Source organism: Crassostrea angulata, chromosome 6, assembly GCF_025612915.1.
Source record: "Crassostrea angulata isolate pt1a10 chromosome 6, ASM2561291v2, whole genome shotgun sequence".
Taxonomy (NCBI): domain Eukaryota; kingdom Metazoa; phylum Mollusca; class Bivalvia; order Ostreida; family Ostreidae; genus Magallana; species Magallana angulata.
This window is the reverse complement of record NC_069116.1, coordinates 59,980,684-60,008,126: the sequence shown is the minus strand read 5'-3', so window position 1 is coordinate 60,008,126 and position 27,443 is coordinate 59,980,684. Positions and strand designations below refer to the sequence as shown.

At 33.1% G+C, this 27,443-nt stretch overlaps 1 protein-coding gene across 1 annotated transcript; it reads right to left on the bottom strand.

Moving 5' to 3' along the window:
* Nucleotides 1-398: 398 nt before the first annotated feature.
* LOC128189012 (uncharacterized) lies at nt 399-23,141 on the bottom strand. Its single transcript, XM_052860384.1, has 6 exons — nt 23,024-23,141; nt 17,589-17,945; nt 15,663-15,742; nt 3,046-3,175; nt 2,512-2,547; nt 399-1,906 (listed from the first exon to the last, which is right to left on the bottom strand). The coding sequence occupies exons 1-6, from the start codon at nt 23,073-23,075 to the stop codon at nt 1,794-1,796; spliced, it is 768 nt and encodes a 255-aa protein (XP_052716344.1). The 5' UTR covers nt 23,076-23,141; the 3' UTR covers nt 399-1,793.
* Between the last annotated feature and the right edge of the window lie 4,302 nt (nt 23,142-27,443).

The window sequence follows — 27,443 nt, the reverse complement described above, 5'->3', positions numbered from 1 at the left end:
CATATCCGTCCTTGTGTAGTGTAAAGTTAGAAAACAATGATTTCATGATTAAAAATGCCTCACATGTTATGTAACTTTGATATTTAATTATACTTCATTGCCATTTCAAGATTTTATTTAGGTAATTGTTTTTATACTGTATTGTATTTTTGTCAAAGTTATGACCTTTATATTTCAAGTTTGAAATATATAATTTAAACTAATTACATAACTTATATATAATAAAATAATGGATACATACATACTAAATACATAACCATGGATTAAAACGCAAAATATTTTTATTTACGTTGTAATTTGATATCATACATGTAATATCATATTCAATATCAATCTTATCAAAAAAATCTATATCGAACACAAAACACAAACTTATAATTTCATGACATTATTATATTTTAGAGTTTTTTTGCAGAATTTATCCTTCAAATTAAAATGAGGATTTTTGGGATTTCTAGAAGATTTCTGGTAATTGCATTAATGATTCAGAGGCGTTTCATTAACTTGGAAAACATGTACAGCTATGTGTTTCTATATATGTATAAATCGGTTTACTGTACATCAACTTTTTTTTGCAACAAATTTATTTTTTGATTTTTCGGATCGTGTGCGGCAACTTATTTTCGCGATAAAGTTATAGATTAACTGATAAATAAAATGCAACAAGCAATTTGGATTTAGTTTGCGGTTTTCGCAGAAGTTTTTGCAACGACGATCCTCTTGCAAAATGTAACAAATAAAAGCTTGCTTACCGTACTTTGAAAACAAAGACAACATCGTAATTAAAAGAAGAACACTAATTGCTACATAATTTTCAATGAGCCTCACTTAAATTTCGCATGCTATTTATTATATTAATTACCTAAAGTACACTGTCAAAAACTGATCAGATGTATACAAGTTTGCAGCACTTAAATGATCTAATAACAAATTACAAACAAAACACAGCAGTATCATACATATTTATTTAAACACTTATGCGTATTAATAACTAAAATAACCAGAAGTTAAAAGATAAACACAGTTTCATAATCTCTAAAAATGCTTGTATTGAAACGAATATGATTGGCTGAATTCAGCAGGAGACAAAATTACAGTCTAAAGTTTAAAAACTAAGAAAGAATTTGTTCATTTTGAAAAATGAAATCTCTAATAAGGAGTAAGAACACTTAACCGGAAGGAAGTTAAGGAAATTTAGAGACTATATCATTCAAACTTGTCAATCAAATTAATAAATAAGTTTCCTTAATTTTGTTCATGATGTTCATTTAAATATGACATGGATTATCAAACAAATATAAATTGTTTTGCTTTATTTTGTTCAATGCTGATAAAATCAAACCGTAAATACAAAACGGCCATGTTACATTAAAATGATATCAAATAAATGGGGGTACATGAGGTTAGAATGTCCTTAATATTTTGATTACAAATTTATTCAACGCCATTTTTCAAAATACAAATGATATTGACAATGATTAACTGTACCACCTTCTAGGCTGCAAATGTAATAAGGTATTAAATTTTATAGGTTAATTTCCAACCTTCCCCTGCATGTGCCAGTACATTAAACTACATTGTATGAAATTTAATGCATCTATAACATTTGCTGCAGTGGCGGTTTTCATGCAATTACGCTCTGTAATGCATTTTTGGCGACAAATAATAGTACAAAGAGATAGCTCTGTACTTAATGACACTATGGTTCGTTCCAGATAATGTTTTAATCTTAATCAGCTATGTTCAATACTCTAAGGCAGGACAAATGTTCAATTCTGAGTTGACGGTCAGTGTTAGTATACGGATAAACGCACCAAAGCATCAGATGTTAACACCATCAAAATGTTGATACAAAGCTGAAAGATCCATAGAAACGAAGCTATTGCGTTGTTCAATGAATCACTGACTGAAATAATGATAATATAGGATTTTTATTAAACATTGAAAAGGTACATAAGAGGCTGTCATCTATAATTTTGTTTTATTTCATTTAATCTCTGTATATTCTAAACAAGGCTTTACGCATTTTGGTATTTGCAACAAAGTGACTTATGAACGGCTAAGGAACCTTTACTTTTTTGTTTTAGCAATTTATCAGTCCATAAGCTGGTTATTCAAATATGACTGATAATTTATCTTTAATACAAAAGCATATCAACAAAATATACGAGGTTCTGTGTAAAGGCTTATGTTCGGGTTAATATCCATTCCCTAATCAAGCTGGGACTTTGAAAGGGCCATGGCGCAGTACTTAAAATGCATATATATTCGAGGTCAATCACCATTTTTTTTAATTCATTTTCATTCCATGATTTATTGTTAAGTCGTTTACCATCATTAATCATGTTTTAAAAATGTGTTTATTGTAAGTCAAATTGCCCTTGGATGTTTGCTAAATTCAGATCTGTACTTGGTCTGTAAAATTGGGGAGGAGTGCTTTTAAAGTATAAATATTGTGTTTTAAAAACAAATGTTTTGACATTTTTTCTTCTTATTGAAACAATAGATTACCTGGAAACGCTCCAACAGTATCAAATTGCTCCATGGCTTTAAAAAAAATATAGAGATATAAAACAATGGCATTACATCAAATTTAGATTTTATCAGATACGAGTTGGTAGCACGCATATTTCTTTGACAATTCTTGGTTTTTAACAAATCATTATAATGCTAAAACTACTCTCAGCTATACTGCGTTTGTGATTGGTTTATCAAAAAAGATATAAGACAATATTTAGTATTTGTATAAATTGATCTTATCAAGGTACACTGTTATGCAGACAGCAATTAATTGTCTGTTTGATGTGAAGATGGTAAAGGTTAACATCTACATAGTTCTTGCTGAGTCATATAGCTCAACTAAATTACATTACACATTGAAGTTATAAACATAGACTGTGTTTTTTAAAAATAATTATAACAATGCAACCGTCAAACCGTTGACACTTGCAGAGACGTCAAAAATATTATCTTTGAGCCCATCAAAAATATCACACCGAAATGGACCTTTTGATGGTCTTAAGTTTTATGAGGAAACATATATACCTTCGACTTTTAAGAATTGTTCTAAACATGTTCCTGCAGCATTACAGCATGAATAGTTGCCTGATGCGCTGTCATCGCAGACCCTCAATAATTTAGAACCATTCACTAATTCAGTTTGATTACCAGGATTCTAAAAAATTACGATTTAAAACATAAGTTATTAAGTATGGTTATATGGAAAACGATTTCATCTTAAAATTATGTCCAGAAATAACACAATTTAAGTGTCTCAATTAATTTGACTTGGGATAAAATAATATTTTTTCTTGAAACATATGAGAAATATTTAGATGTACTGATATCAAAGTCCACAACGGTCCGTAAACAAATTATTTTAAATTGACAGAAAAAATTAAAAAGATAGTAAGGTAAAGAACATGTATGACAAAAGACTTAGTAAATATAATAATAGGCTGTTGAATGGTATTTTTAATTGTAATTCTTTTGAGTACAAATGTAAATCAATGTCCGACGCAAAATGTGAATATTGTGAGTGTGAAAAGGAAGACATTAAGTACCTCATATTCGATTGCTTTACTGTACAAAGATTGTGAAAAAATTTAATAGTACTTCGAATTTCGGTGCATACTGGAAACATCATTATAGTTTTTCATTTGGAAAAAAAATGTAAAAAATACAATTAAATCACATGTATGAAAAAATGACCATAACAAACCGTCAATCATCTCAAAACCCCATTAAACGAAATACAAATTCAAAGCAGAGCACACGGACCTCCAAAAAGATATAGGTAGGATCAGGTGCCTAGGAGGAGTGAGCATCCTCTGATGACATGTCATACCCGCCGTGTGCTCTTTGTCGTAATCGGGAAAAAAACGGAAAAGTCAGTAGACAATTAGGTGATTAATTATGGTCTAACAATTAGTATGAAAAACGTCAGTCAGCATGCAACTAAGTGGAAGATTGTATTTGCTGACAAGGTCGTTGTATCGACCATAGAAGTTACGGAATGATGACTTCAAACAAGACTGTTGATAGTCCTGTTTTATCATCTTGTTTGTCAGTAGCTTGCCTCGCCTTAGAAACTGTTCATACTAAAAGCATGCCCTTGCGTATCGAATTAAATGAGAGACAAAAACACCATATGCAGGTGATGAAGGTATATTGTTACATAAGTAAGGAAAATTGACTATAGAAAAATTAAAGTCATCGCGTTTATCATTAAGTTTTGTTGTTAGGTTACCATCATTGTCCATTTTCAGTAAAATATCCAAATATGGAACAGATAACACAGACTCAGTGGTATCTTTTATTTCAAGTTCACTGGGATATATCAAGTCAACGTAAGTATGGATATAACAATTGTTAATTGATAATACGTCGTCGATATACCTGAATGCTGAGTTGAAGGCCACAGTGAGTGATTTATTTTTTTCACGAACAAGGTTTTGTATAAATTCTGCTTCATAAGAATACATAAATTAGTCTGCAAACAATGGGACAAAATTGGTACAATGGGAATTCCAGCAGATTGTTGGAAAACCTGATTTCCAAAAACTACACTTATGTTGTCTATTAGAAACTCAAGCACCTTTTAACTTCAAAGTACTTGTGTGTGCATTCAGAATGGTTTTTAACGAATTATTTTCTTATATTTTCAATGACAAGGTAAGCATTTTTACGACTTCCATTTTTATTGTCGATGATATAAAAAAGCCTAGATTTTAATTTGTCATGGTGAATGGTTGTATAAAGCATTGAAAAATTGTACGTTTTGATGCTATTGATTTTGGTAAGATTTTGTGAACTCAATTTTTTAAATAATTCTTTACAGTTTTTTAGTATATAAAATGGCACGTAGAATGAAAATAAAAATTCATGTAACACAGTTATTATTTTTTAAAAAAGGTTTCTTACTAGAGAAATGGACTTGATGTGGAATTTTAAAAAAAAATACATAGAGGTAAAACAGAACAATTTATTATATTGTTATAGTTTATTTACTTAAATGACGCATTAAACTGATTTACATCGTGTTTGTTTTACTGTCATTATTAATATCAAACTTAAATAACGTTTTTGCTGTGTGTATTTTAAAACTGTTTTATCAGAGCAGGTTTCATCTAGATACATGTATGGATGTACTAAAGCTGCAACGTAATGAATTTTTAGGTAGTTTGTATATCTGAATATTATGAGAATGTTTTGTTGTTTATAATCAAATGCTTCTTTTGTATTTTTTGTTTCATGTTAGTATGAGGGTACATGTCGCTAGCATTATAGAAACAAAACATATCCAGTGCGTTTAAAAATTGTGGAAATTATAAAACAAAATAAAAGCTTCATTGGTGTTCCATGCAGGTATTAAGGAAGAAAAATATATAACAAGCAGGTTATGTAGTTTTCTCATGGATGCTAACTACTTTCATGGTCCAAATAAAGCAGCATAAAAGAAAATATTTTATTGCGTATTTTTATACTAATCTTTTAAAAACTTCATCAGTTATCCATACAAAGAAAGTAAAAAAAAACGTTAATTATTGTTATTGCGATTGAAAATTTACACAGGATGACCGTCAAATTTACCACATATGTGAAGGTTACCATAGTAACTACTAGTCTACTTTGGGAGTCTGGGGTTCATTTCGTGCAAGTCCGTTCGTGCTTTCAATGTAGCTTTATATTTAGGCAATCAATAACCACGGAAATAAGCAACAAAACTAGAAAGAAGACATCGATTTAGAATGTAAAATTATTATCCATAGCTACTTGAAATAACGTTGACCATATAAAAGAGAAACAATGCAACAAAAAACGAAAAATAGAAGAATGAGCATAATTTTACGCCGCCAGGTAGATAGTGATTTCGATGAATTGCGCATTTCGCTGTCTAGTCATGCATGTATGAATTACAATCATTGACAATCTCCGAAAAAGAGAAACAAAATAAGATTCTTGAAGCATTACAGCATGGATAGGTGTCTGAAACTATGTGTTCACATACCTTCAACAGTTAATATTAATTTACTACCCGCTTATTGCTTCAAAGGGTCAAATTTTAATAAATCATCTTGAAAATTTTTGCAATTACTTTCAGCTGCCAATGATAAATTTTAAGTAAAAATGTTATCTTCTGTACAAAATCCTTAAGGGTCAAAAGGTCATCTATGACGCACTGAATAGCCACATATGAGGGTCACAACTTTAAATGATCCATTTTTTTCTAAAACACAAAAGTATCAAAGGGTTCTATTGGAAATAAACTTGCGTGGTTCAGGATTTCATCTTCTTCCTAATTCTATTATACGTTTGGGATTAATAGGGTTTGACTATATTCTAACCATGATGTAGTTCTTTCACTGTTAAGTCTAATCAGTTAAAACTAGCTGAGCTCTACCATTCAAACAGTGAAATAACGGTGTATTTTAATGTGTGCGTCGTTTTACTATCATTTGATTATTTCTAATCATGAGTTAGATTTACAGAGATGTGCTCTTACTGCATGAATTTCCGTTGATTTGATAGATACTTGGTGAAGATTACATATTCTGCAAAGTCAAGGGGATGTAAAATATATCTTTAGGATCTTTTAGGATTGTCGTTCTCGGTATTTTTTTTTGCACTAATGTAAGCCTTCCGTCTTACGGATCCAATTGAGGGTCAGCTCAAACTTAGTGATGACAAGTCCAGTATTTCTTTCTCAAGCGGTTTTATTAAGCGTGATCGTATAGTTACAATTACATCAGCTAATAGCAGCCCAAATCAGGAGTCTGCACAATCTCATTTCATATGGGTATATATAAGGTTTTACTTATGATGGACAGTTTTGACTAGTTCGGCCCATATACGACGATCATGAGTGAACATTTAGTGTTCAAAATTAAGATTAATATTTTTTTCCTAAATAAAGTAACAAAACCGTCAAAACTGCCAATCAAAGAGTCTGGATGCAGGATTTGAGTCTCCGAGTCCTGGGTCTCGGAGTCCCCCACCTAGAATGAGGCATCACTTACTCACAATACGTTCATTCATACACGGCATAAAAGGTTACAAAGGTTAATATATAGAATACACAATACATGACTCAATATATAGTACTAGAGCTATCGTTGCAGACACAGAATCGCCAAATATGTCACATGTTGTTAAACTCTCAATTTGGATATTATTCTGCCCGTATTATGACCTGGTTTCATAACATCATTTCGGAATACTACGCATTGCTACAAGAGTCACAGAGTTCATTCTGTCAATTATTATTAACACCATTCAGTGCGCAGCATCTAGGTACACATAAATATCATAGTGACCATTATGTAATACTAGCAATTCAAGGTCATAGCATGGCTATCTGTTTACATACGTCCCCCAAACAAAAGAAATATCCCGAAGGGAGATTTCTCATGCCTGGCGCCCGGAATAGGAAAGCGTCCTTGATCTACCCTTGATCAGACGAACTTCCTAGTGACATACCAGTCAGAACATCTATGTTAAGAGATAGTAACAAGTGACATGTTTCCACCTCCGGCTTGGAACACCATTCATCTATAAAAACAAATCTATACCCAGGATGTATACATGTTCATAAAATCATATAGCTTGATTATATCGCATTACAATCATGAAAACAATAATGAATAAAGTATGATAATAATGACCAAGATGAAATAACCATAGTTGAATATAATCGTAATTCATCATCAAAGTAATACTAAGTATGATTAAGCTTGATGTCACATATATATAAAAAGTCAGTGCATGCTTATAAGTTCACAAAAATATCTCTTCCTTCCTAGGGGCGAGGTTCGCGTCATAAGTTCGGAGTCCATCGGTTTCTTCCTGAATTTCTCCAGAGTGAATCAACAAATACAAGATTTACATTAGCACAAGATAACGCACATTTCTACTTTACACATTTCACATTTTTTTAACTTTCGCTAAATTTCACAATCCTTTCATAAGGAATACACAACTTCTTCGCGGCTGTAGCTCAATTATTCATCCATCATCGGCACCCGTGGATAGAGGGTCGGCGCGGATGGCGAGGCGACTTCTCGCGGAGCGTCTCCTGCGTTCCTCTCTTGCGTAGACATCGCGGCCTTCTCTTCCAGGTATTTACGTGCCAGCTCTGGGTCCGGTCGATAGTATTTGGTCCATGGATAGTCTTCATTTTCCTCCTCTCCACGAAATTGTTGTGCTAGTTTAGTCGAAATGGTCCCCGTGTTACTGGCCAATTTGTGAGTTCCGATCCCTCCGCTTCGTCGGGGTTTCTCTTGGATCCTAGTGACTTTCGGGATTGGTTCAAGTTCAATAATGTCGCTAGAGGTCCTTTTCTCTGGATTCTCACAACAAAATACAGTGTCTTTGGAAGAACCTTTCTTATCTCCGTCACTACCCCTTTTTCGACAACCTGTCCAGCAACCATCACAGCATATACCACCCCACTTTTTAATAGTTTTGCGTTTCTAAATACAAAGTCCTATCATTATTGTTACTGCCAAAGTTAAACACAAATAAAACCAGGGGCTTCCCACCCAAGATGAGAATTTCATGGGTTGCAAATTAATTACTGGCAATTCCGCCATAAGTGTATTCATAAGGAAAACTTTTCAATTAATATCTTTTGTCTTAAGACATTAAACCATGAAAACCTGAGCAACCTTGTCCCATACTCAAGATGTCGATTGTAATATTTAATTGTTTTTACCAATATCTTAAATTACTTTAAAAAAATTAGTCATACAGTAGTCGCTGTTTCATGTATATCGAGTATATGTTAAATCTCTTTAACTCCGCATATACATACAAATAACCGAGGTGCTGAGTCTGCGTTTGCTAGTCAACGTATCTCGTCATCTGTTTTTATGTCACAGGGGGTCATCCTGTCATATCTTTTTAAAAGCGTGCTATATATACAAAGCTAAGCTTATTCAAGATTATTTACATCTACAGTATACATGTACGATAAATTTAACTTATTTATCCTACTAAATTGAGTAATTGCTTCATAATAGCCAAACAATCCTCAGTATGCCTTTGTTTGCTATTTTCCTTACGGGGCTTAGGGATTAGTTTACGCGGTTTAGGAATTGGTTTGAAGCCTCGACCTACTTTAGGGACTATTTCATCTATTTCCATATTTTCATCTAAGGGTACATTTGGATTATCTAAGGGTATTTCATAGTCTTGACCACTATTTTCACTACATTGATTTGACTCATGGGTCTCATCCGATTCTGAATCTACGGTCTGATCATTCTCGTGTTTATACTGCTGATCATCCATGATCTTCTTAGCTCTTATACGTCTTTGAAGTTCTGCTAGGGGAATATCCTCTTCGTCTGAAGATCCTTCTCTTTCCCATTGTTTGGACTGTATAGCTCTTTCCAATGGTTCTGGTTGCAGGTCTTCATTTTCTGACGACGATTCATGTTCTGGTGGCACTACATAGTTAGTTTTTCTTAGAGTTCTTCCACCATCTTCAGTAGTTGACGAAAGGGGCCAGTGCGAAATGTCCGCCAGTCTTAATTGTCGTGCATGGCATTTGGTGGTTAATCCAGTCAATTGGTCTCTCACCACGAAACTAACTGGTCCTTTCTGCTCAATGATTCGATAATATGGTAGCCACTTTTTATCTAACTTATTTTGTCTCCTATTGTTCTTAAGGTAGACAGGGTCACCTACCTGAAAATTTTCATCTTTGCTTCTTTTATCGGCCTGAGCTTTCTGTTTCTTCTTGGCTTCCTTCATATTACGATGTACTAGCAGGAAAGCTTTATGTTGTTCTTGAAGGGCGATCTTGTGTTGATCTTCTCCCGCATATCTCCTTCGAGGTTTCATTAACGTATCAAGAGGTAATACGACATCTCTGTTGTACATAAGGTAATATGGAGAAAACTTTGACGAATCGTTAGGATGGAAACGAATGGCTGCCAACGTCTGATTAAGATGAATATCCCATGTTTGAGCGTTGTCTGTTGTTTTCTTAGCCATCACGTCATGTAGAGTTCTATGAAATCGTTCTACTTTACCATTACCTTGAGGGCTGTAATAAGATGTTTTGATATGGTTGATATTCAATTCTTTTAAAGTTTCTTCCACTTTCTTATTCACATTTTCTGTTCCGTTGTCTGTGAGGATTTGAAGAGGACAGCCATATCTTGGATATATTTCTTCTAAGATAAGATGTACTATGTTGTCAGCTGACTTATCAGGAACGGGAAAAGCTTCTGGCCAACCAGAGTAGATGTCAATAAAAGAAACTATGTACTTGTTTCCCGACAAGGATGTTGGATATGGTCCTGATAGATCAAGTCCTACTTTAGCCATTGGAAAAGGTGGTATATCTGTCTCTTGAAGTGGAGGTTGATTTTTCTTATTGCTCCTCGTTTGGCATACTATACATCCTTCTATATAAGAGTATAACCTTTTGTACAAATTTGGTATGTAGTACTTTTGTCTGATTACGTCATATGTTTTGTCCACTCCCATATGTCCAAGTCCGTCATGATACTGCTGCACTACTAAAAGTTCTAACTCACGTGGTACATACAGGCGAAGTTTTGGGCCTTCTGAGTCTCCATCTGAAAGATAGTACATTAAACCATCAATTTCCAAAAACTTCTTTTCTTCAGTTGCTGTTGCTGTTCCTTTATTTAACCGATTCTTCAGTTTCTTGATCTGCTCATCGTGTTGTTGACTTTCTTTAATGTTGATTTCTTCTGGTAGATCAATAAAGGGTTTGACCAATTCGTCGTGTTGTTTAACTTCACATCTGGCTAATCTCTTAGGCGAAAAGGCATTGGAGTTAAGTACGTTCACTTCAAAGAAATTGTCCTTAACATCTGGTTCATCATGCTCTGATTGTTCTTCCTCTTCACACTCGAGGTTGACTGTCGGTAATCTGGATAAGAGATCTGCACAGCAGTTAAATCTTCCTTCTATGTACTCTACCTTACAATTATATCCTGCGATACTTAATGCCCATAGTTGAATTTTCTTATTTTGCATTGGAGATTCTAAGATATACTTGAGCGGCTTATGGTCTGTTCTTATAGTAAACTGAGCACCGTGTAAATAATGGTCTAACTTCTGAAGGGCGTAATGGATTGCAAATGCCTCCTTTTCTATGGTTGACCACTTTTCTTGAGTTTTACTCAGCTTGTGGGATAAGTAATATATTGGCTTATCTTCTCCCTCCTCTGTCTTTTGAGTAAGGCACGCTCCAATACAATTGTCGCTGGCATCGGTGTACAGGATGTAAGGCTTATTAGTATCTGGATATGCTAGTAAAGGCACTACCGTTAAACTTTCTTTAATAAAGTCAAACGCTTTTTGGCAACATGGTGTCCATTTGAACCTTGCATATTTTCTGGTTAAGTCGATCAATGGTTCCGCAATCTTAGAGAAGTTCGGTATAAATCTCCTGTAATAACTACACATACCTATAAAGCCACGAACTTCTCGGACTGTAGTGGGCGCTGGTAACTTTCTTATAGCTTCGACTTTCTTTGGATCAGGTGTAACGCCATGTTCATCAATGATGAAACCAAGATATTCTGTCTGTTCCTTGAAGAAACTACATTTCTTTAGCTTCATTTTAAGTCCATGCTTCCTTAGGCGGTTGAAAACGTCTTGAATATGCCGAAGATGATCTTCCGGTGTCTCTGAGAATATAAGAATGTCATCCAGGTATGCGATGGCAAACTCCTCTTGTCCTTGAAGAACTATGTTCATCAGCTCTTGAAAGACTGCCGGTGCATTACTCAACCCAAATGGCATCCGGTTGAATTGGAATAGTCCTTTGTGACATGCAAAGGCCGTTTTTTCTTTACTTGAATCTTCTAATTTCACTTGCCAATATCCACTCTTTAAGTCTAGTGCAGTGAAATATTTTGCCTTACCTAGTAAACATAGGATGTCATCAATCAACGGTAGTGGGAATGATACGGGTTTCACTATCTTATTCAAGCTTCTAAAGTCAACGCACATCCGGTCTGATCCGTCCTTTTTCTTCACCACTACTAAGGGAAATGACCAAGGCGATTGTGATCTCTCAATTATCTTTGCGTCCATCATTTCCAGTATGGCCTTGTCAATTATCTGTCTTTTATTTAAGGGTACACGGTAGGGTCTGTTCTTTATTGGGTGGTGATCTCCAGTTTCTATCTTCATTTTAACAGTATCAGTCACTCCAAGATCACTGTCTTTCTTTGCAAATAAATCATTGTTTTTGCTCACAAGTCTTTTGATTAAGTGTTCAAATCTCTTAGGTACATCAATTTCTTCTTTTGTGTCTTGAGTAGTCTGTATTTCTGAGATTTCCTTCTGTTTTAATGCGGTAATTCGTCCTACTATGTAGCCTCTTGGAATTTTATAATTTTTGTTAGTTTGGTTAACGAAGATCATTGGAACTTTCTTATCCTTCCGAACTATACAAACGGCGTCTTTTAAATATAGTCCTGGGTCTTCCATAATGCAGTTATTGTCTATGCTGTTCACTTCAACCAAGTCATTTTTTTCCAGAGGAAAATTGTTATTTATTTTTCCATAGAATACAGTCACCGTGTTTGGTCTCATAATAAGTTTCTTAGGAGTTCTTACAATAGTTGAGATGTGTAAATCTTCTTTGAGTTCCGCGTATACTTTGCCATCAATACGCATGAGTCCAAGATCAAAGTATAAACGAACATTGTTTTTCTTGAGCCAATCACGACCGAGAATCATGTTTCGGTTGAGTCCCTTTGTCACATAAAGTTTGTGGTCTAAAGTTAACCCTGAAATCTTAAAGGAAATATTTACATACCCTATCGCAATTAAAGAATTGCCATTTGCTGCTTGTAAAGAGGGGATGTCATTATTAAACAACTTGGGGCGGGGAAATAGATTATCATACATTTTCTTACTAATTAGAGATACGGCTGCACCTGTATCTACCAAAGCTCTAAATTTATTTTTACCTACTTTTAATAAACAGCTACTGGGGTTGTTAGTAAAATTAATTTCATATGTAGGTCTTTGTTTAAAGTTCTTTCTTCGGGCTTCAACGAAGGAAGAACGTCTTAGTTTTCCTGTTTTTGTTTGTCAAAATAAGAGCGTGATTTGAAATTTTGAGACGATCCCCTATTTACTTGGTCGCTAGATTTATATGTTCGGCCTTGACGATTTGATGGTCTGCCCCGATTTTGCTGCGTTCTTTGATACATATGCGAACCCCAACAATCTGCACGCACATGACCTACTTTACCACAATTCCAACATTCCACAGGCGAACGGGGTTTCTGCTCTATATTATGGACGGGTTTGTTTTGACTGGGTCGTTTATCTATTTGAGGACGGGACCTGACTTGGGATTTATTTTGAGTACAAAATCGAGCCCTATGACCCGTCTGTTTACATTTAAAACACCTACTATTACGCGCATGGTCAATTTCCATTGGTTCTACATGCCTTGTCTCTACTGAGGTAAGATTATCTGCTCTATCCAGAGTAGTATCAAAATTTGAAAGAGTTCGTCTGTTGTCATTACTTTGTACAATTTCTGTCATATTTGACCCTCTTATCGCTAGCCTCTGTCTCAGATTTTGTTCTTGCATTGCTATTTGAATTGCGGATTCTAAATCTTTAGGGTTTTCTCGCAAAATTTTCATTCTGAGGTAGTCGAATGTCAACCCGTCACAAAAGATATCTACTAACTGTTGTTGTATCAAAGGGTCTTTTAGTCTGTCATTACTGTAGGCGTCTTCCGCGATTTGCAATAGTCTCTCGGCGAACAACTGAACACTTTCATTTGAATGTTGTCGAGTCTTACGCATTACTGCTAACGCGTGTTGGGGGTCTGTTATTTCTGCAAATCTATTTTTAAGGGATTCCTTAAGATCGTTCCAAGATGGGATTTCTTCAGACGCATCTGTTTCATCTAAATACCTTTTAATATAATCCCCAACCGAACCCTTACTCGTTATGTATGCAAGCATGGGGATCTCATGACCTTGTTTCCCAGACATAACACTGTACTTTTCAACTTCCTTTATCCACTGTTTAAATTTTTGAGCATCTCCCTCAAAAGGAGTTATCACAGAAGATAGGGGCACTGAGAGTGCAGCTGTTATAGCTTTAACTTGACCAATGAAAAAATCTTTTTCATCATCCTGATCTGAGACTCGGTGTCGAGTTTCACGAGTTTCATACGGCCTAGCATCATGATATGTTTCAAAAGTATTTTGTTTAATCTGCTCTTTTTCTGGGGATTTTTGACCTGTTTCTTGCCCTTTATTTTCATTGTTCTGACCCAACCCCGCGAATTGTTTTTCTAATTGCTCCATTTGATTTTTAAATTCTTTTTTATCAAACCCATCACCTGTCGCCATATTGGTTGCTTAGACAAAGTTGTTTACTTCGAGATAGCTATAAGAGACATATAGAAATGGTTCTTACCTTACTCTGTATTGAACTTCGCTCAGTCCTGGTCACTGGCACCAAGAAAGTTCATGTAAGCCTTCCGTCTTACGGATCCAATTGAGGGTCAGCTCAAACTTAGTGATGACAAGTCCAGTATTTCTTTCTCAAGCGGTTTTATTAAGCGTGATCGTATAGTTACAATTACATCAGCTAATAGCAGCCCAAATCAGGAGTCTGCACAATCTCATTTCATATGGGTATATATAAGGTTTTACTTATGATGGACAGTTTTGACTAGTTCGGCCCATATACGACGATCATGAGTGAACATTTAGTGTTCAAAATTAAGATTAATATTTTATTCCTAAATAAAGTAACAAAACCGTCAAAACTGCCAATCAAAGAGTCTGGATGCAGGATTTGAGTCTCCGAGTCCTGGGTCTCGGAGTCCCCCACCTAGAATGAGGCATCACTTACTCACAATACGTTCATTCATACACGGCATAAAAGGTTACAAAGGTTAATATATAGAATACACAATACATGACTCAATATATAGTACTAGAGCTATCGTTGCAGACACAGAATCGCCAAATATGTCACATGTTGTTAAACTCTCAATTTGGATATTATTCTGCCCGTATTATGACCTGGTTTCATAACATCATTTCGGAATACTACGCATTGCTACAAGAGTCACAGAGTTCATTCTGTCAATTATTATTAACACCATTCAGTGCGCAGCATCTAGGTACACATAAATATCATAGTGACCATTATGTAATACTAGCAATTCAAGGTCATAGCATGGCTATCTGTTTACACTAACTTAGCTAAACTAGTTCATGGCAGAAGCTTTACAGAAGAAATAGCAGTGGTTTAAAATAATCTTTTCATATAGAAAAAAACACAGACAATTAAGTGCATATATATATAAAATTATAATGTTTAAAATTTTCCGAAGCAAAAATGTTGACATTTTAACCACAAAGAGAAATGAAAATGAAACGCTACAATTACCCTTGTAAAACTTAAGGGCATGTATTTCAGCTATGACTTCACAATTATATTGCCCACCAGAAAACCATTTTGATTGAGGCATTTCTTAACGACATTATCATTGAGAAAAATCATTAAAAATATAGTAAGCAAGAATGCCTTATATATCAGTTATTCATCGCATTCCTTTTTTAAAAAGTAACTATAATATGCTTGGATAACAATTCAAGGTTCACATACAAGTGAGAACAATTTACCTTCAATATCCCATTGTCTCCCGTATAACATGTAGTTACTGTACAGTTGTCCACTTCTTTAGGTTTTTCAAAACAAACATCTACAATAAAAACAATCTATATACCATATACATTTAAAGTAAAGATAACTTATTGTAGAGTATCATTATTAAATAGCAATTCAGTTATGTCTATAAACATATCTGCATGAAAATAGTATAAACCATTGTTATGTCATAAGAAATTCTTAAAGCAACAGGAAGGCAAACCGAATACACTGTTATCTGTATATTATACTTATCAAGAGTACACACAGCGCTTAGTTCAAGATATATCATTAACTATAAAAGTTGATCACGACTAACAAATAAATAGCCACATGTCATTCAAATTCACCTATCTTTAATATCAGCACAAATATTCACAAACATTAAACTTGATTTTTCACCTAGAAGTAATGGTCAACTAGCAGCGTTCATTAATATATTATCTTAAATTTTGAAACTGTAGTTTGCTGTCTTATGTGCATTTTCTGTTCAGTTGTAATGCACTCAACTATATATTTAATGTTACATTTCTCCCGACAGTCGAACTTGGAATAAGTATGTATTTGATAATTTTAATCCAAATTGAATCACCATTACTATGTCAGAGTAAGTCCAAACAGGTGGGGCGAGTACAGCGAAATATTCCAAACGTGAATCAATGGCTCCTAGGGACCAGTAAAAGATAAATAGAGGATATCTAAAGCGTGTACGTTTACAATTGTTTTATCCAACGAGTTTAAATGATGGATTTATTTGCGAGGCTTGCCGACCGAATATAAACACTATGATTTTAACGAAATAGATAAAGCAAATATAAAATTACACAATTAATGAAGCTTAACTTATCTCACATGATTTGATTTATATGAAAGTTTGTTGACAAGAATTGATCTTTTTAGACTAATGAATGATGCAACAGTTTTAATGCCGTTATTGCGACATTGCGCAACATAATTTCGAACGTCATTCTGAAGACAAATATAGCTGTTTGAATGTAAACCATAATTTTAAAAAGCATCAAAAAAAAAAGAATCTATAAATTGTATTTTTTCTACGAGCATATTCACTTTAATAGCAATATTAAAGATTTAAATAGTTAAGTTTGTTGACATGTTGAAGGTTGTGAATACTTGTTAGTTTGATTTTGAACGAGAAACAGTTGTTAATGTCATAAAAAACATATTAATCCTTCGAAGTTTAAACCACTTTTATGTATGCTTATTGTAGTCAACTTTGAATTCCCCGGAATTTTAAGCTTTCTAAAGTTTATTTTAAGTTTGATTAAATTTAAAATGTAAAACCACTGGAAAAGATGGACACAATTAAAGAAGCAATATTTTGAAACAAGTTATTTGTTTATCCATTTGTATGAAATAAAAACACATGTAATGCTCGTATTCAAGTTACATGTAGGCAAGTTTTGTTTGTTTTTAAAGGTCTGTTATATACGTTATTTTTTGATAGTGCCATTGAGAATTCAATACATCTGAAATATATAATCTATAGTGTACTCATAGCAATATGCATAACTACAGAAACCCGTATTAAATGTGCCGAAATAAAAACCAACTGGAAAGTATCTTTTTAGATAAATAAGAGTTTGTATTGAACAGATCAAATTAACTTGTACTTCTAGGTCTATGATATATTCTGTGGGTGTTCCAGCATAGTCACATACCTTGCACTTCTAGGTCTATCATATATTCTGTTGGTGTTCAAACATAGTTCACATACCTTGTACTTCTAAATTTATAATATACTCTGTGGGTGTACCAACATAGTTCACATACCTTGTACTTGTAGGTCTATAATATATTCTGTGGGTGTTTCAACATAGTTCACATACCTTGTACATCTAGGTCTATCATATTCTGTTGGTGTTCCAACATAGTTCACATACCTTGTACTTGTAGGTCTATGATCCATTCTGTGGGTGTTCCAACATAATCAACATATCTGATAACTAGGGTGTACTGTTCTTGATCACTTTTCCTTAAATCTGTGAGGTTTAAGGTAGCAGGCTCAACGTGATCGTGGAATATTCTATTCTTAATCTGGTGCTCTTCATCATAATATATTTCAAGCTCTGGCGAAACGCTGGGTTCAAACTTGGCAAAGCTTGGGTCTTTGTTTACGCCCCGGACCTTGTTCCATACGTAGGTTTTCACCTCTCTGCCAGGCAACAATGCAGGTTTAAACTTCATGGTAACATTGTCAGCTATACATCCTGTGACTGTTTCCCTATCTTGAGCACATACTGGAAAAGTTTTAATAAAGAAAATGAAATTGGTATCCTGAAGCTTAAATTTATCATGTTTAAATTCAAACAAGATCCACATAATATCCGTATATTTCTGAAGTAATAAATGTGGAGTAAAGCTGTACCATTCCAAATGCAGATGGGCCACCCATGAGAATGAACATACATATGAACCTATTGACAGATCATGCTCTGTAGCAACCTCTAATGATACAACGTCCACTAATGATATAATGTTTCATTAGTGGTCAGGATGTTGACCACTAATGATATAATTTTATCATTAACGAACAACCTAACCGTCCGCTAATGATATAATTTCAGATTTGTATCATTAGCGGTCAAAAACCGTAACCTCTAATGATATGGAAAAAAACTGAGAAATAAGTACTACCTTGACCACTAATGATATACATTTGCACACATTTTCAATTGCATTAGTGGATGGATTTGAAACCTTTAATGATATAACATGATAAAAGATTAAATATATATATATATATATATATATATATATATATATATATATATATATATATATATATATATATATATATATATATATATATATATATAGGTTTGTTAATTATAGATTAGAACAACAAGGAATATCAATTAAAGTTGGTTGAATTAAAACTACTTAAACAATAGGGATCATGTCGTTGTAACAAAGAATATTAGCCCAAGTTAAAAATTGGCCCGCGTTTCATTTTTCAACATTGATTATTGATTCGGGGAGGGGGTGGGGGTGGGGGGCTTTTTTAACGTTGAAAACTGAGACCAAAAGTCGTGAAATGTATACCCGGATTTCATTTTTCAACATTGATTATTGATTTGGGATATTGAGGGGCGGGGGGGGAGGAGGGGCGGGGGCTTTTCTGACGTTCAAACTGCGACCAAACGTCATTTTTCAACAGCTCAAAAAAGTTTTTTTTTTCTAATCTCTGATGACCTCACACGTTGAAAATTGACCAACTACAGGTTTTTGAACTGTCTCTGAAATGGAACTTGCTCTACCTAATTATTTTGTATCTGATAAAAAATTTCAGCTCCATGTTTTAATTCCTAATATTGTCCGATATTCATGCCGATATGGATTTTTGTTTTTGTTTGTTTTTGTCTGGGGCTTTTTTCTCGATAGCAACAGTTTGTTATTAAGACTAAGAACTCTGTCTCTTGTTGTTAAACTGTGTAGACAGAGCTAAAAGGAATATATGTCAAACAACATCGTCTCAAGCCATGGTCCGGTGTCCGTTTATATATATATCTCTCTCCACCATGATCGTTCATGTTGACCGTGGTTTGCTAAGATTGTCAAACCAATACCGGCCGTTTATGTTATATTTCCGGTAAATCGCTTCAACTTTAATTTATTTTGAGAAGTCATGATAATTAACTGACAGCACAATAATGGGCAGTTTTCATATTTTTATCAGACAAGTCGCGTCAGTGATTATTTAATTAATTCAACTTAACAATAACTTTTCTTAAACTTGCAAGATCAACAAAATTATGATTAATAAGCTACTTATCTTGATTTGACAGAAAAAATATTGTGTTCAATACAGATACAAACACTACACAGAAACTTTTTCGTGGGTGTGTTTAGGGAGTATTGGACATTTATGACGCATTCGCCGGCGTTACGAGGAATCTTGACCCGGGTTGAAATTTGACCCGGATATCATTTTTCAACGTTGAAAAATTGATACCAAAAGTCGTGAAATTATACCTGGGGTCAGTTTTCAACAGCTTGAAAAATATTTTTCAAACTTCTAAGGACATCGACACGTTGAAAACTGACCCTGTTGAAAATTGACTCCGACTTCAGAGTTTTGAACTGTCTTTGAACAGAAGTGTAACTTGCTCTTCACAGTTTAATTGTACATGTGTGTACTTAAAAGTTTCGGTTTCAAAACTTCAACTCTTTCATACTATCCGCTATATTTGCCGTCTTGGGTAATTTGACATTTCAAAGGTTGATTTTTCTGACTTCAATCATTTAATATTTCATTTGATTGAAAACGTGGTATGTAGCAACCTCTTTTATTATACTTTCATGTTAAATACTGAAATCTGATTGGTTTAGACGCAGTTGATAATTTGTTTTATTACCCTCAGCGTTAGCAACACACTTGGCAACGGGTAACACTATATAAATAGTGCCTGTTTGGGAGGGTAACAGTTGAAATTGACACCCCGAGAAAACCATTGTCAACCGACGCGAAGCGGAGGTTGACAATGGTTTTCGAGGGGTGTCAATTTCAACTGTTATCCTCCCAAACAGGCACTATTTATTTTGTTATACTGAATGTCTTTTTTAAAATTTTTAAGAAAATTTTACTGCTTTTATATAGGAATAACGTGAATTCTACAGCGAACCGTACGCGCATAATTTTCGCGCATGTAACATTTTTTAATGTTACCCGTTGCCAAGTGCGTTGCTAACGCTGAGGGTAATAGTAAATATTATTAACTGCGTCTTAACCAATCAGATTTCAGTATTTAACATGAAAGTATAACAAAACGTATTGTTACATGCGCGTAAATTATGCGCGTACAGTTCGCCGTAGAATTCACGTCATTTCTATACAAAAGCAGAAAAATTTCTTTAAAATTAAGACATTCAGTATAATAAAAAAAATAGTGCCTATTTGGGAGGATAACAGTTGAAATTGACACCCCTCGAAAACCATTGTCAACCTCCGCTTCGCGTCGGTTGACAATGGTTCTCTCGGGGTGTCAATTTCAACTGTTACCCTCCCAAACAGGCACTATTTATATAGTGATACACTGTCCACTAACGATATAATGTTGCATTAGTGGACAGAATGTTGACCACTAATGATATAATTTTATCAAACCCGGGTCAATTTTCAACCCGGGTTAACATTTTTTGTTACACCGACATAATCACCATTGTTGAAGTAGTTTTAATTCAACCAACATTATTTCATATTCTTTATTGTTCTAAGGTATAATTAACAAACCCACATATTCAACTTAACAATAAATTAGTGATTCAATTGTGCTACAGACCATAATAGCAAATAGTCTTGTGTTGTCTATGGTTTAATTTTAAAATTCTTCAGAAATATTTTTTTTACAAGCTAACCACTTTGAGTTTAATATACCCGGTAATCATTTTTGGTACAAGTTAACTATATCTGGTCAATCACTCACTTCCTGTCAGCCTTACTGACCAGTCCGGTCTCACTTTGTCAATCGTCTTCAATCTTGTTAGATGCGTGCCTCGAACCACTAAGTAAGTCTTTTTTATTGAAGTAATTGCTCAAATTTGTTAGTATTAAATCGTATTTTTGAAGTATAGTTACAGATGGAAATTTATTTTACAGATAAAACATTCTTAAAAGTATGGCACACCATTATGGTCTTTAAAGTAATTTACAGTTAAAGGTATAAAGTTAAATTGTATATTTTCCTATTAAGTAATTTGTTATTTCTATTTGTTGTAGTTTTTTACCAATATTATTCATGACGGCAACGTTTCCACACAAAATAAAATATGAAACCCGTGTGACTTTTGTTTGCGTTGTGCAAGGTTAGCTATCTGCCTGCACCAGGCAGAATAAGTCTTATGAATTGGACCTTTTTCATGTTAATAAAATCCCGCTAAAAGTTTATCAATAATGTTTTAATATCGTAAAATTGTTTTTCTTCAAACTTTCTTCAACTAAAAATATTTAGCACAACTCCTTTTTGATTAATGATAATCAATTTGGATCTTCAAGTAAACAGACGAAGTCATAAATGGTATGTATTTTGTCTGTATGCGACTATTTCAGTTCAAGTAAAAAGGTAAAATGTCAGGGTAATGTCAGAATGGTGTATTTTAAAGGACAAAATACATGTATATGATCAAATAACGCCCCCCCCCCCCCCCACCAAAAAAAAAAAAAATAAAAAATTAACCAATTCTTATGCAGTATCGTATGAAAATCAAATCAAATATATATATATAATTTTATATTAAATTATATCATATTATATCATTAAAGGTTGCAAATCCATCCACTTATGCAATTTAAAATGTGTGCAAATGTGTATCATTAGTGGTCAAGGTAGTCCTTATTTCTCATTTTTTTTCCATATCATTAGAGGTTACGGTTTTTGACCGCTAATGATATAAATCTAAAATTATATCATTAGCGGACGGTTAGGTTGTTCGTTAATGATAAAATTATATCATTAGTGGTCAACATCCTGACCACTAATGCAACATTATATCATTAGTGGACGTTGTATCATTAGAGGTTGCTACAATGCTCAACGATTTTTACATGCATACTATACCTAGGTCTATAAGAAAAATAAGGTTGTTAATTTATTTTGTTATTGCTTAATTGTTTTCACAAGGGATATCCTTATAGATAGTGCAAATAATTTAGAATAGTTTAAAAGGTTTGTATTTGTTGAAGGGGTTTTTAATAAGTTTCAAGATACATATGTTGTGCACTTATTATATATCATAACAAATAATCGCTTAAAGTTTGATTTGATATAAGAACTTAAAAATATTTAATACACATTATATTTAGTCATTAAGCTAACATATTTGTTAACTTGATATTTTATTTTTTTAGATTATGAAACATGGCAGTGCTCGTTTGGTCGATTAGATTTTTTCTTTAAAGGTTCATAAATGTAGTGGGAAGTGAAACAAAAGTAAATAAGTACCCTTTTATAATGTACGTAATATTAGAATAATACGGTAAAATTTGGGGATAAATTAAATATAACAATACAAGAAAAAGCATACTCTACTTAAAACATACTCTCTCTCTCTTTCTCTCTCTCTCTTTCTGTGTCTGTCTGTCTGTCTCTCTCTCTCTCTCTCTTTCTCTCTCTCTCTCTCTCTCTCTCTCTCTCTCTCTGAATTTCTTCATTTGCGCAAAGGTTATTAATAAGTTTGTATGGGTTTGGTGCATAATTAATACTATAAAAAAACTATCCCTTTCTGCCTTCATATCAATCGACCGCATTCAGACGGAAGGTAATAAGTGTATGGAATAAAAGTCTAGAAAATAAGTAAATGAAAGAAAATAGATACTTACCGAAAGTCGCAAAAACAAACATTAGAAAAATATTGATCGTTTTTGTTAACATGGTCACGTTCCTTGGGGATACAGTTTCAGTGGGGAAAACAACTTGCCTTTACTTCCCGGAATGATAATGCACGTATGATATATATATATATATATATATATATATATATATATATATATATATATATATATATATATATATATATATATATATATATATATATATATATATATATATATATATATATATATATATCTGTGTGTGTGTGTGTGTGTGTAACATAAGGAAGAAGATATTTTTGATAACTTAATAGTTTAACGATGTCAGGAGGAACACTTACTATGATCATTCATGTTTAACAGGCATGGAATGATGATAAACTTACAAGAACTCATTCGCTCGAACTCAAACCTTTCATATTTCTTACTTATATAAGATGCACGAATCATTCAAACACCTCATATCTGATGTGTATAACCGCATTTATAAGCACACACATATAGCTATCTTGTTGCAGCAAATATCTGGCACGTCATTTAATATAAGGCAACAGTCAGGGTATGGACTTAATTCATTTCAGTGAATGCTATGTTGAAATGTTTTTATATTGTAATGAATCAAGGGTTTCACCTCTTTGTTCTCTTGACATGATTTGTTTTCCCTCAGAATGAAATGTCACACTTTCATCAGTTTAAACATTACAAGTGACTGCCTGATATATACTTATGTCCGGCTGATTAGATTTATATTCGACAATATGGTCGGCTCTTTGCCGACTTTTCTCAACATATGTATAACAAAAACCCCGTTTCGTAAGTTCGTAAAATATTTGGACAAGTTGCCCTTCAAAACTTGTGTTTAAATTAGAGTAGTTGCCTTTTGTAATTAAGTCAAATTGTTGTGTCTGGGTCAGAATTAAGTAGCAGCATCATGATATGCCCAAACCTTTGCGGAGGAAAGGGAGAAAACGTATAAAATAAATAGCAACGAAACATTGAATATAAATAGGGTGCAGCGAGGATTTTCAAAGACAGTTTGAAAGGTGTGAATACGAATTTTGAAGAGTTCGACTGTGCTAAAACTGGACTAGATGTAGGGTCACTTTAATATAGATTTGCGTAGATCATCGCTTCTTGTGAAAAAAAATGTCTCGATAGTATGTCTCGCTCTATGATAAAACAAGTTAATTTTATTTCACAAGCATTAATATTTTTTCGTAGCTTGCGTGATGAATAACTTATGATCATAAAGTGCTTGTAAAGAAGATTGGCAAACACATTCCTTTTGATAACCCAATGGAAAAATCAAAGAGACCTTCGCTATGAAACTGTTATTTTATTAACAATATTTGTTGATCATGAAAACTCACTTTTTCTTATTTTATTCACACAAGAAAATAATACAAGATGATATTAAATATTACGTTTTCGCATCCCTTTACATGAAAAAAAAGGGCTTGTTTAAAAGTCAGTGACTCCACCGCCTTTTTGTCTCTTTTTTCAAAATAATTATTTTCATTAATTTATTTGACTTTGCAACATTTTATTAGAACTAATGTTAAACAATACTTCCTTCTGAATTAGAATAATATTAAGTATTGATTCTGGACGCATTTGTATCCTGACGCTTATGACGTTCAACTCTATAATTCCTAATAATATAAATATCTTCAATTGTGCATTGTTCCAATAATGCAGAGACATCTCCAGTACTTGGGGAAAGTAAACAGTTATTCAGTTGTATATTTATATATGAATAAGATTATTTTCAAAATAAAGGCAGTCTCTAAATAGAAAAAAGATAATATTTGCTACACAAATTTTAAGTAACATCACTTCAACGTTTCATAAAACAGTACATTGTCAAGCATTTCTGATTTATACAAATTAATAGCACATCAATTACCTGATAATGGTCTGACAACATAAAGCAACAATTATAAATACATAAATACAAATAATTTTTATCAATAATTGAAAATTTTCAAAATAGACCACTACTGCATATAGCATTATTCCACGCATATCCATGATATAATAAACCTCTATCTGCTCGAAATTTAACACCTGAGACCTTCATCTTTGTACAGTAAAACATCACATAACAAATAGGTATGTTGCACTCTGCCACTTTTGTGACTTTATTGTTTAACAAAATTTGGTTTGAAATAATCAGGAAAATGACAATAGATGATAATGATTAAAAAGTTTATAAAATTAATCATAAAATTATGAATATTTCATTCTTTATGCCATACTTTTTGTCACAACTGACCTGTTGTGATAGGTTCTTTTAACATTTACCCCTTATGAAATCATATGGATGACTCTTGTTTTCCAATAAACAACAACAATATGAAAAATTAAACAATAAATTTATCTACATATGTACAAAGAAATTATTAATCATATTTCTCAACGGGCCTCCATAATCTTGTGCATAGTCCATATCTTTCTATAGCGTTTCCAGTAGACGCCATTTTTTCGAAGGACGATAACTCTAATATACAGTAAAATTGTGCAAAATCGGCCATCTTGACCACATCGGATGACTACGTCAGGTACCATTCTACTTTTTTCATTTTAGGAAAGGATTGGACAATGACATTAATGTATTGATGAGCGGTGATAAGGAGATGAACGTTTTGAATGCTTTAGTGCATTTTATACAGATATTTCACAGTATTTTTTTCGTATTTACAAAAAGAACGTAACTAGTATCTACACTGCAATGTTAATTTTATTTTTTGTGAGGTTTAACATCTAGGGTACGCATTGGTTTCATCGATTTTCAGTTACTATTATATGTTATCTACAATCTGTAAAAATTCCATCGTTTTTTGATGTGTTGATTTCTGTTGCTGAATTTTACAAAATTATGTGGCATGGGATACCGACCTAAAAAATTCGAAATTCTCTTATAACAGTAAAGATACATGCTATTTTAAGTGAATTTTAGTTTTATCTTTTTAATTTAATTATCATTCATAAGAATGCATTCAATATTGAACACATTTATGCATGTTTCACATTTTTATAATAACAGAGAAGTGGTAAAATTTGATAGACAGTTGTGAAATTTGAGTTATCTCCCTTTTCTCATAGTCTGTTTCAAATTGTTATTTCAGATTGTTGATATTGAATTTGTTCACTATAAAGTACATCATTGGATTTGATCACAGTATTTACGGTAAATAGTTATTCATCAATGTCATATCTGTAGATTTTAATTAACATTTGAAATGACACTTTTACTTGTGTAAATTTATGTAAGCTGGTTAAGTGGTCATTGTCTGATAGTCAAAATATTGAGTCTTAATACATAAGTAGTGACTGTTCTGGCACTCAACTTGATTTCTTTATAAACACTATTTTCAGATCCCCTTGTTTATCCTGTTGACTTTTTCTGATGTTCATGTGCATGTGAACATTTATACAGTTGTACAACTATATTAAGGTAAGTACCTGTACTATTAAAATGAATAATGTCATGTGTCTTCATATGTTATGTGTATGTGTTATGTCAATGTTTTGTGCTGTGTGTGTCTTGTCTTATTGTCTCACTAACATGTGTTCCATCAAAAATTCTGTCAAAACAGCCAGCATATACTTTGTAAATATAGTTTCATCATAAATATTGTTAAAATGTTAACACATAAGTTGGTATTTAAAATATTTGAGAAGAGAGGAGGAAATATTAATGACATTCACAACGACATATGTCATATCCTGAAAATTAACAAGAAATTAGTGAATAAAAAAGCCCTGTATATCAAGATCAAAAGAGGATTATCAAAATTAAGAAAACTGAAAGGAAAAAAACAACCGAATATAAAGAATTTGAAAAAAAAGAATTCAAAATTCCTATTGAAGAAAACCCCAATTCGAAAATAAAGCCATCAACGGTGCATTCAACAACGGAGTCAAACATTACAATCACAAACCTACAAAAGAAAATCATTTCATTAAAAGAACAGCTTAGAGCTATCAAAAAACAGAGACTTAGTGAGAAAATAAAAAGAAAGGACGATATCATTAGAAACTTAAGAAGAAAAGTGTATATTAATGAGAAGAAACAGAGAAAGGAGACAATGAAGGAGGAGAAGATTGAAAACCAAGGAAATGTATTTTTAGATAAAGGTGTTCAATGTAATACTTTTAAAACTGTATTGAAAGATTTGGAGAAGGAGTTAGATGTTTTATATTGTGAGAAAGAGGTTGGAGAGAAAGAGAAAGAGAGAGAGGGTGTGAAAGTTTTGAATTTTAGAGAGAGTACTAGGGGAAAACCTTACGATTTTAAACTAAGAGAAGTTATTTATACTTTAAGGTCACATAATGTCGGAATTAATCATATTAAGCCTGTTAATAATGCTGTTTTATATCTTGTCAATTTTAAAATTTTAGATATTCCATGTAAAAGTACAAATTC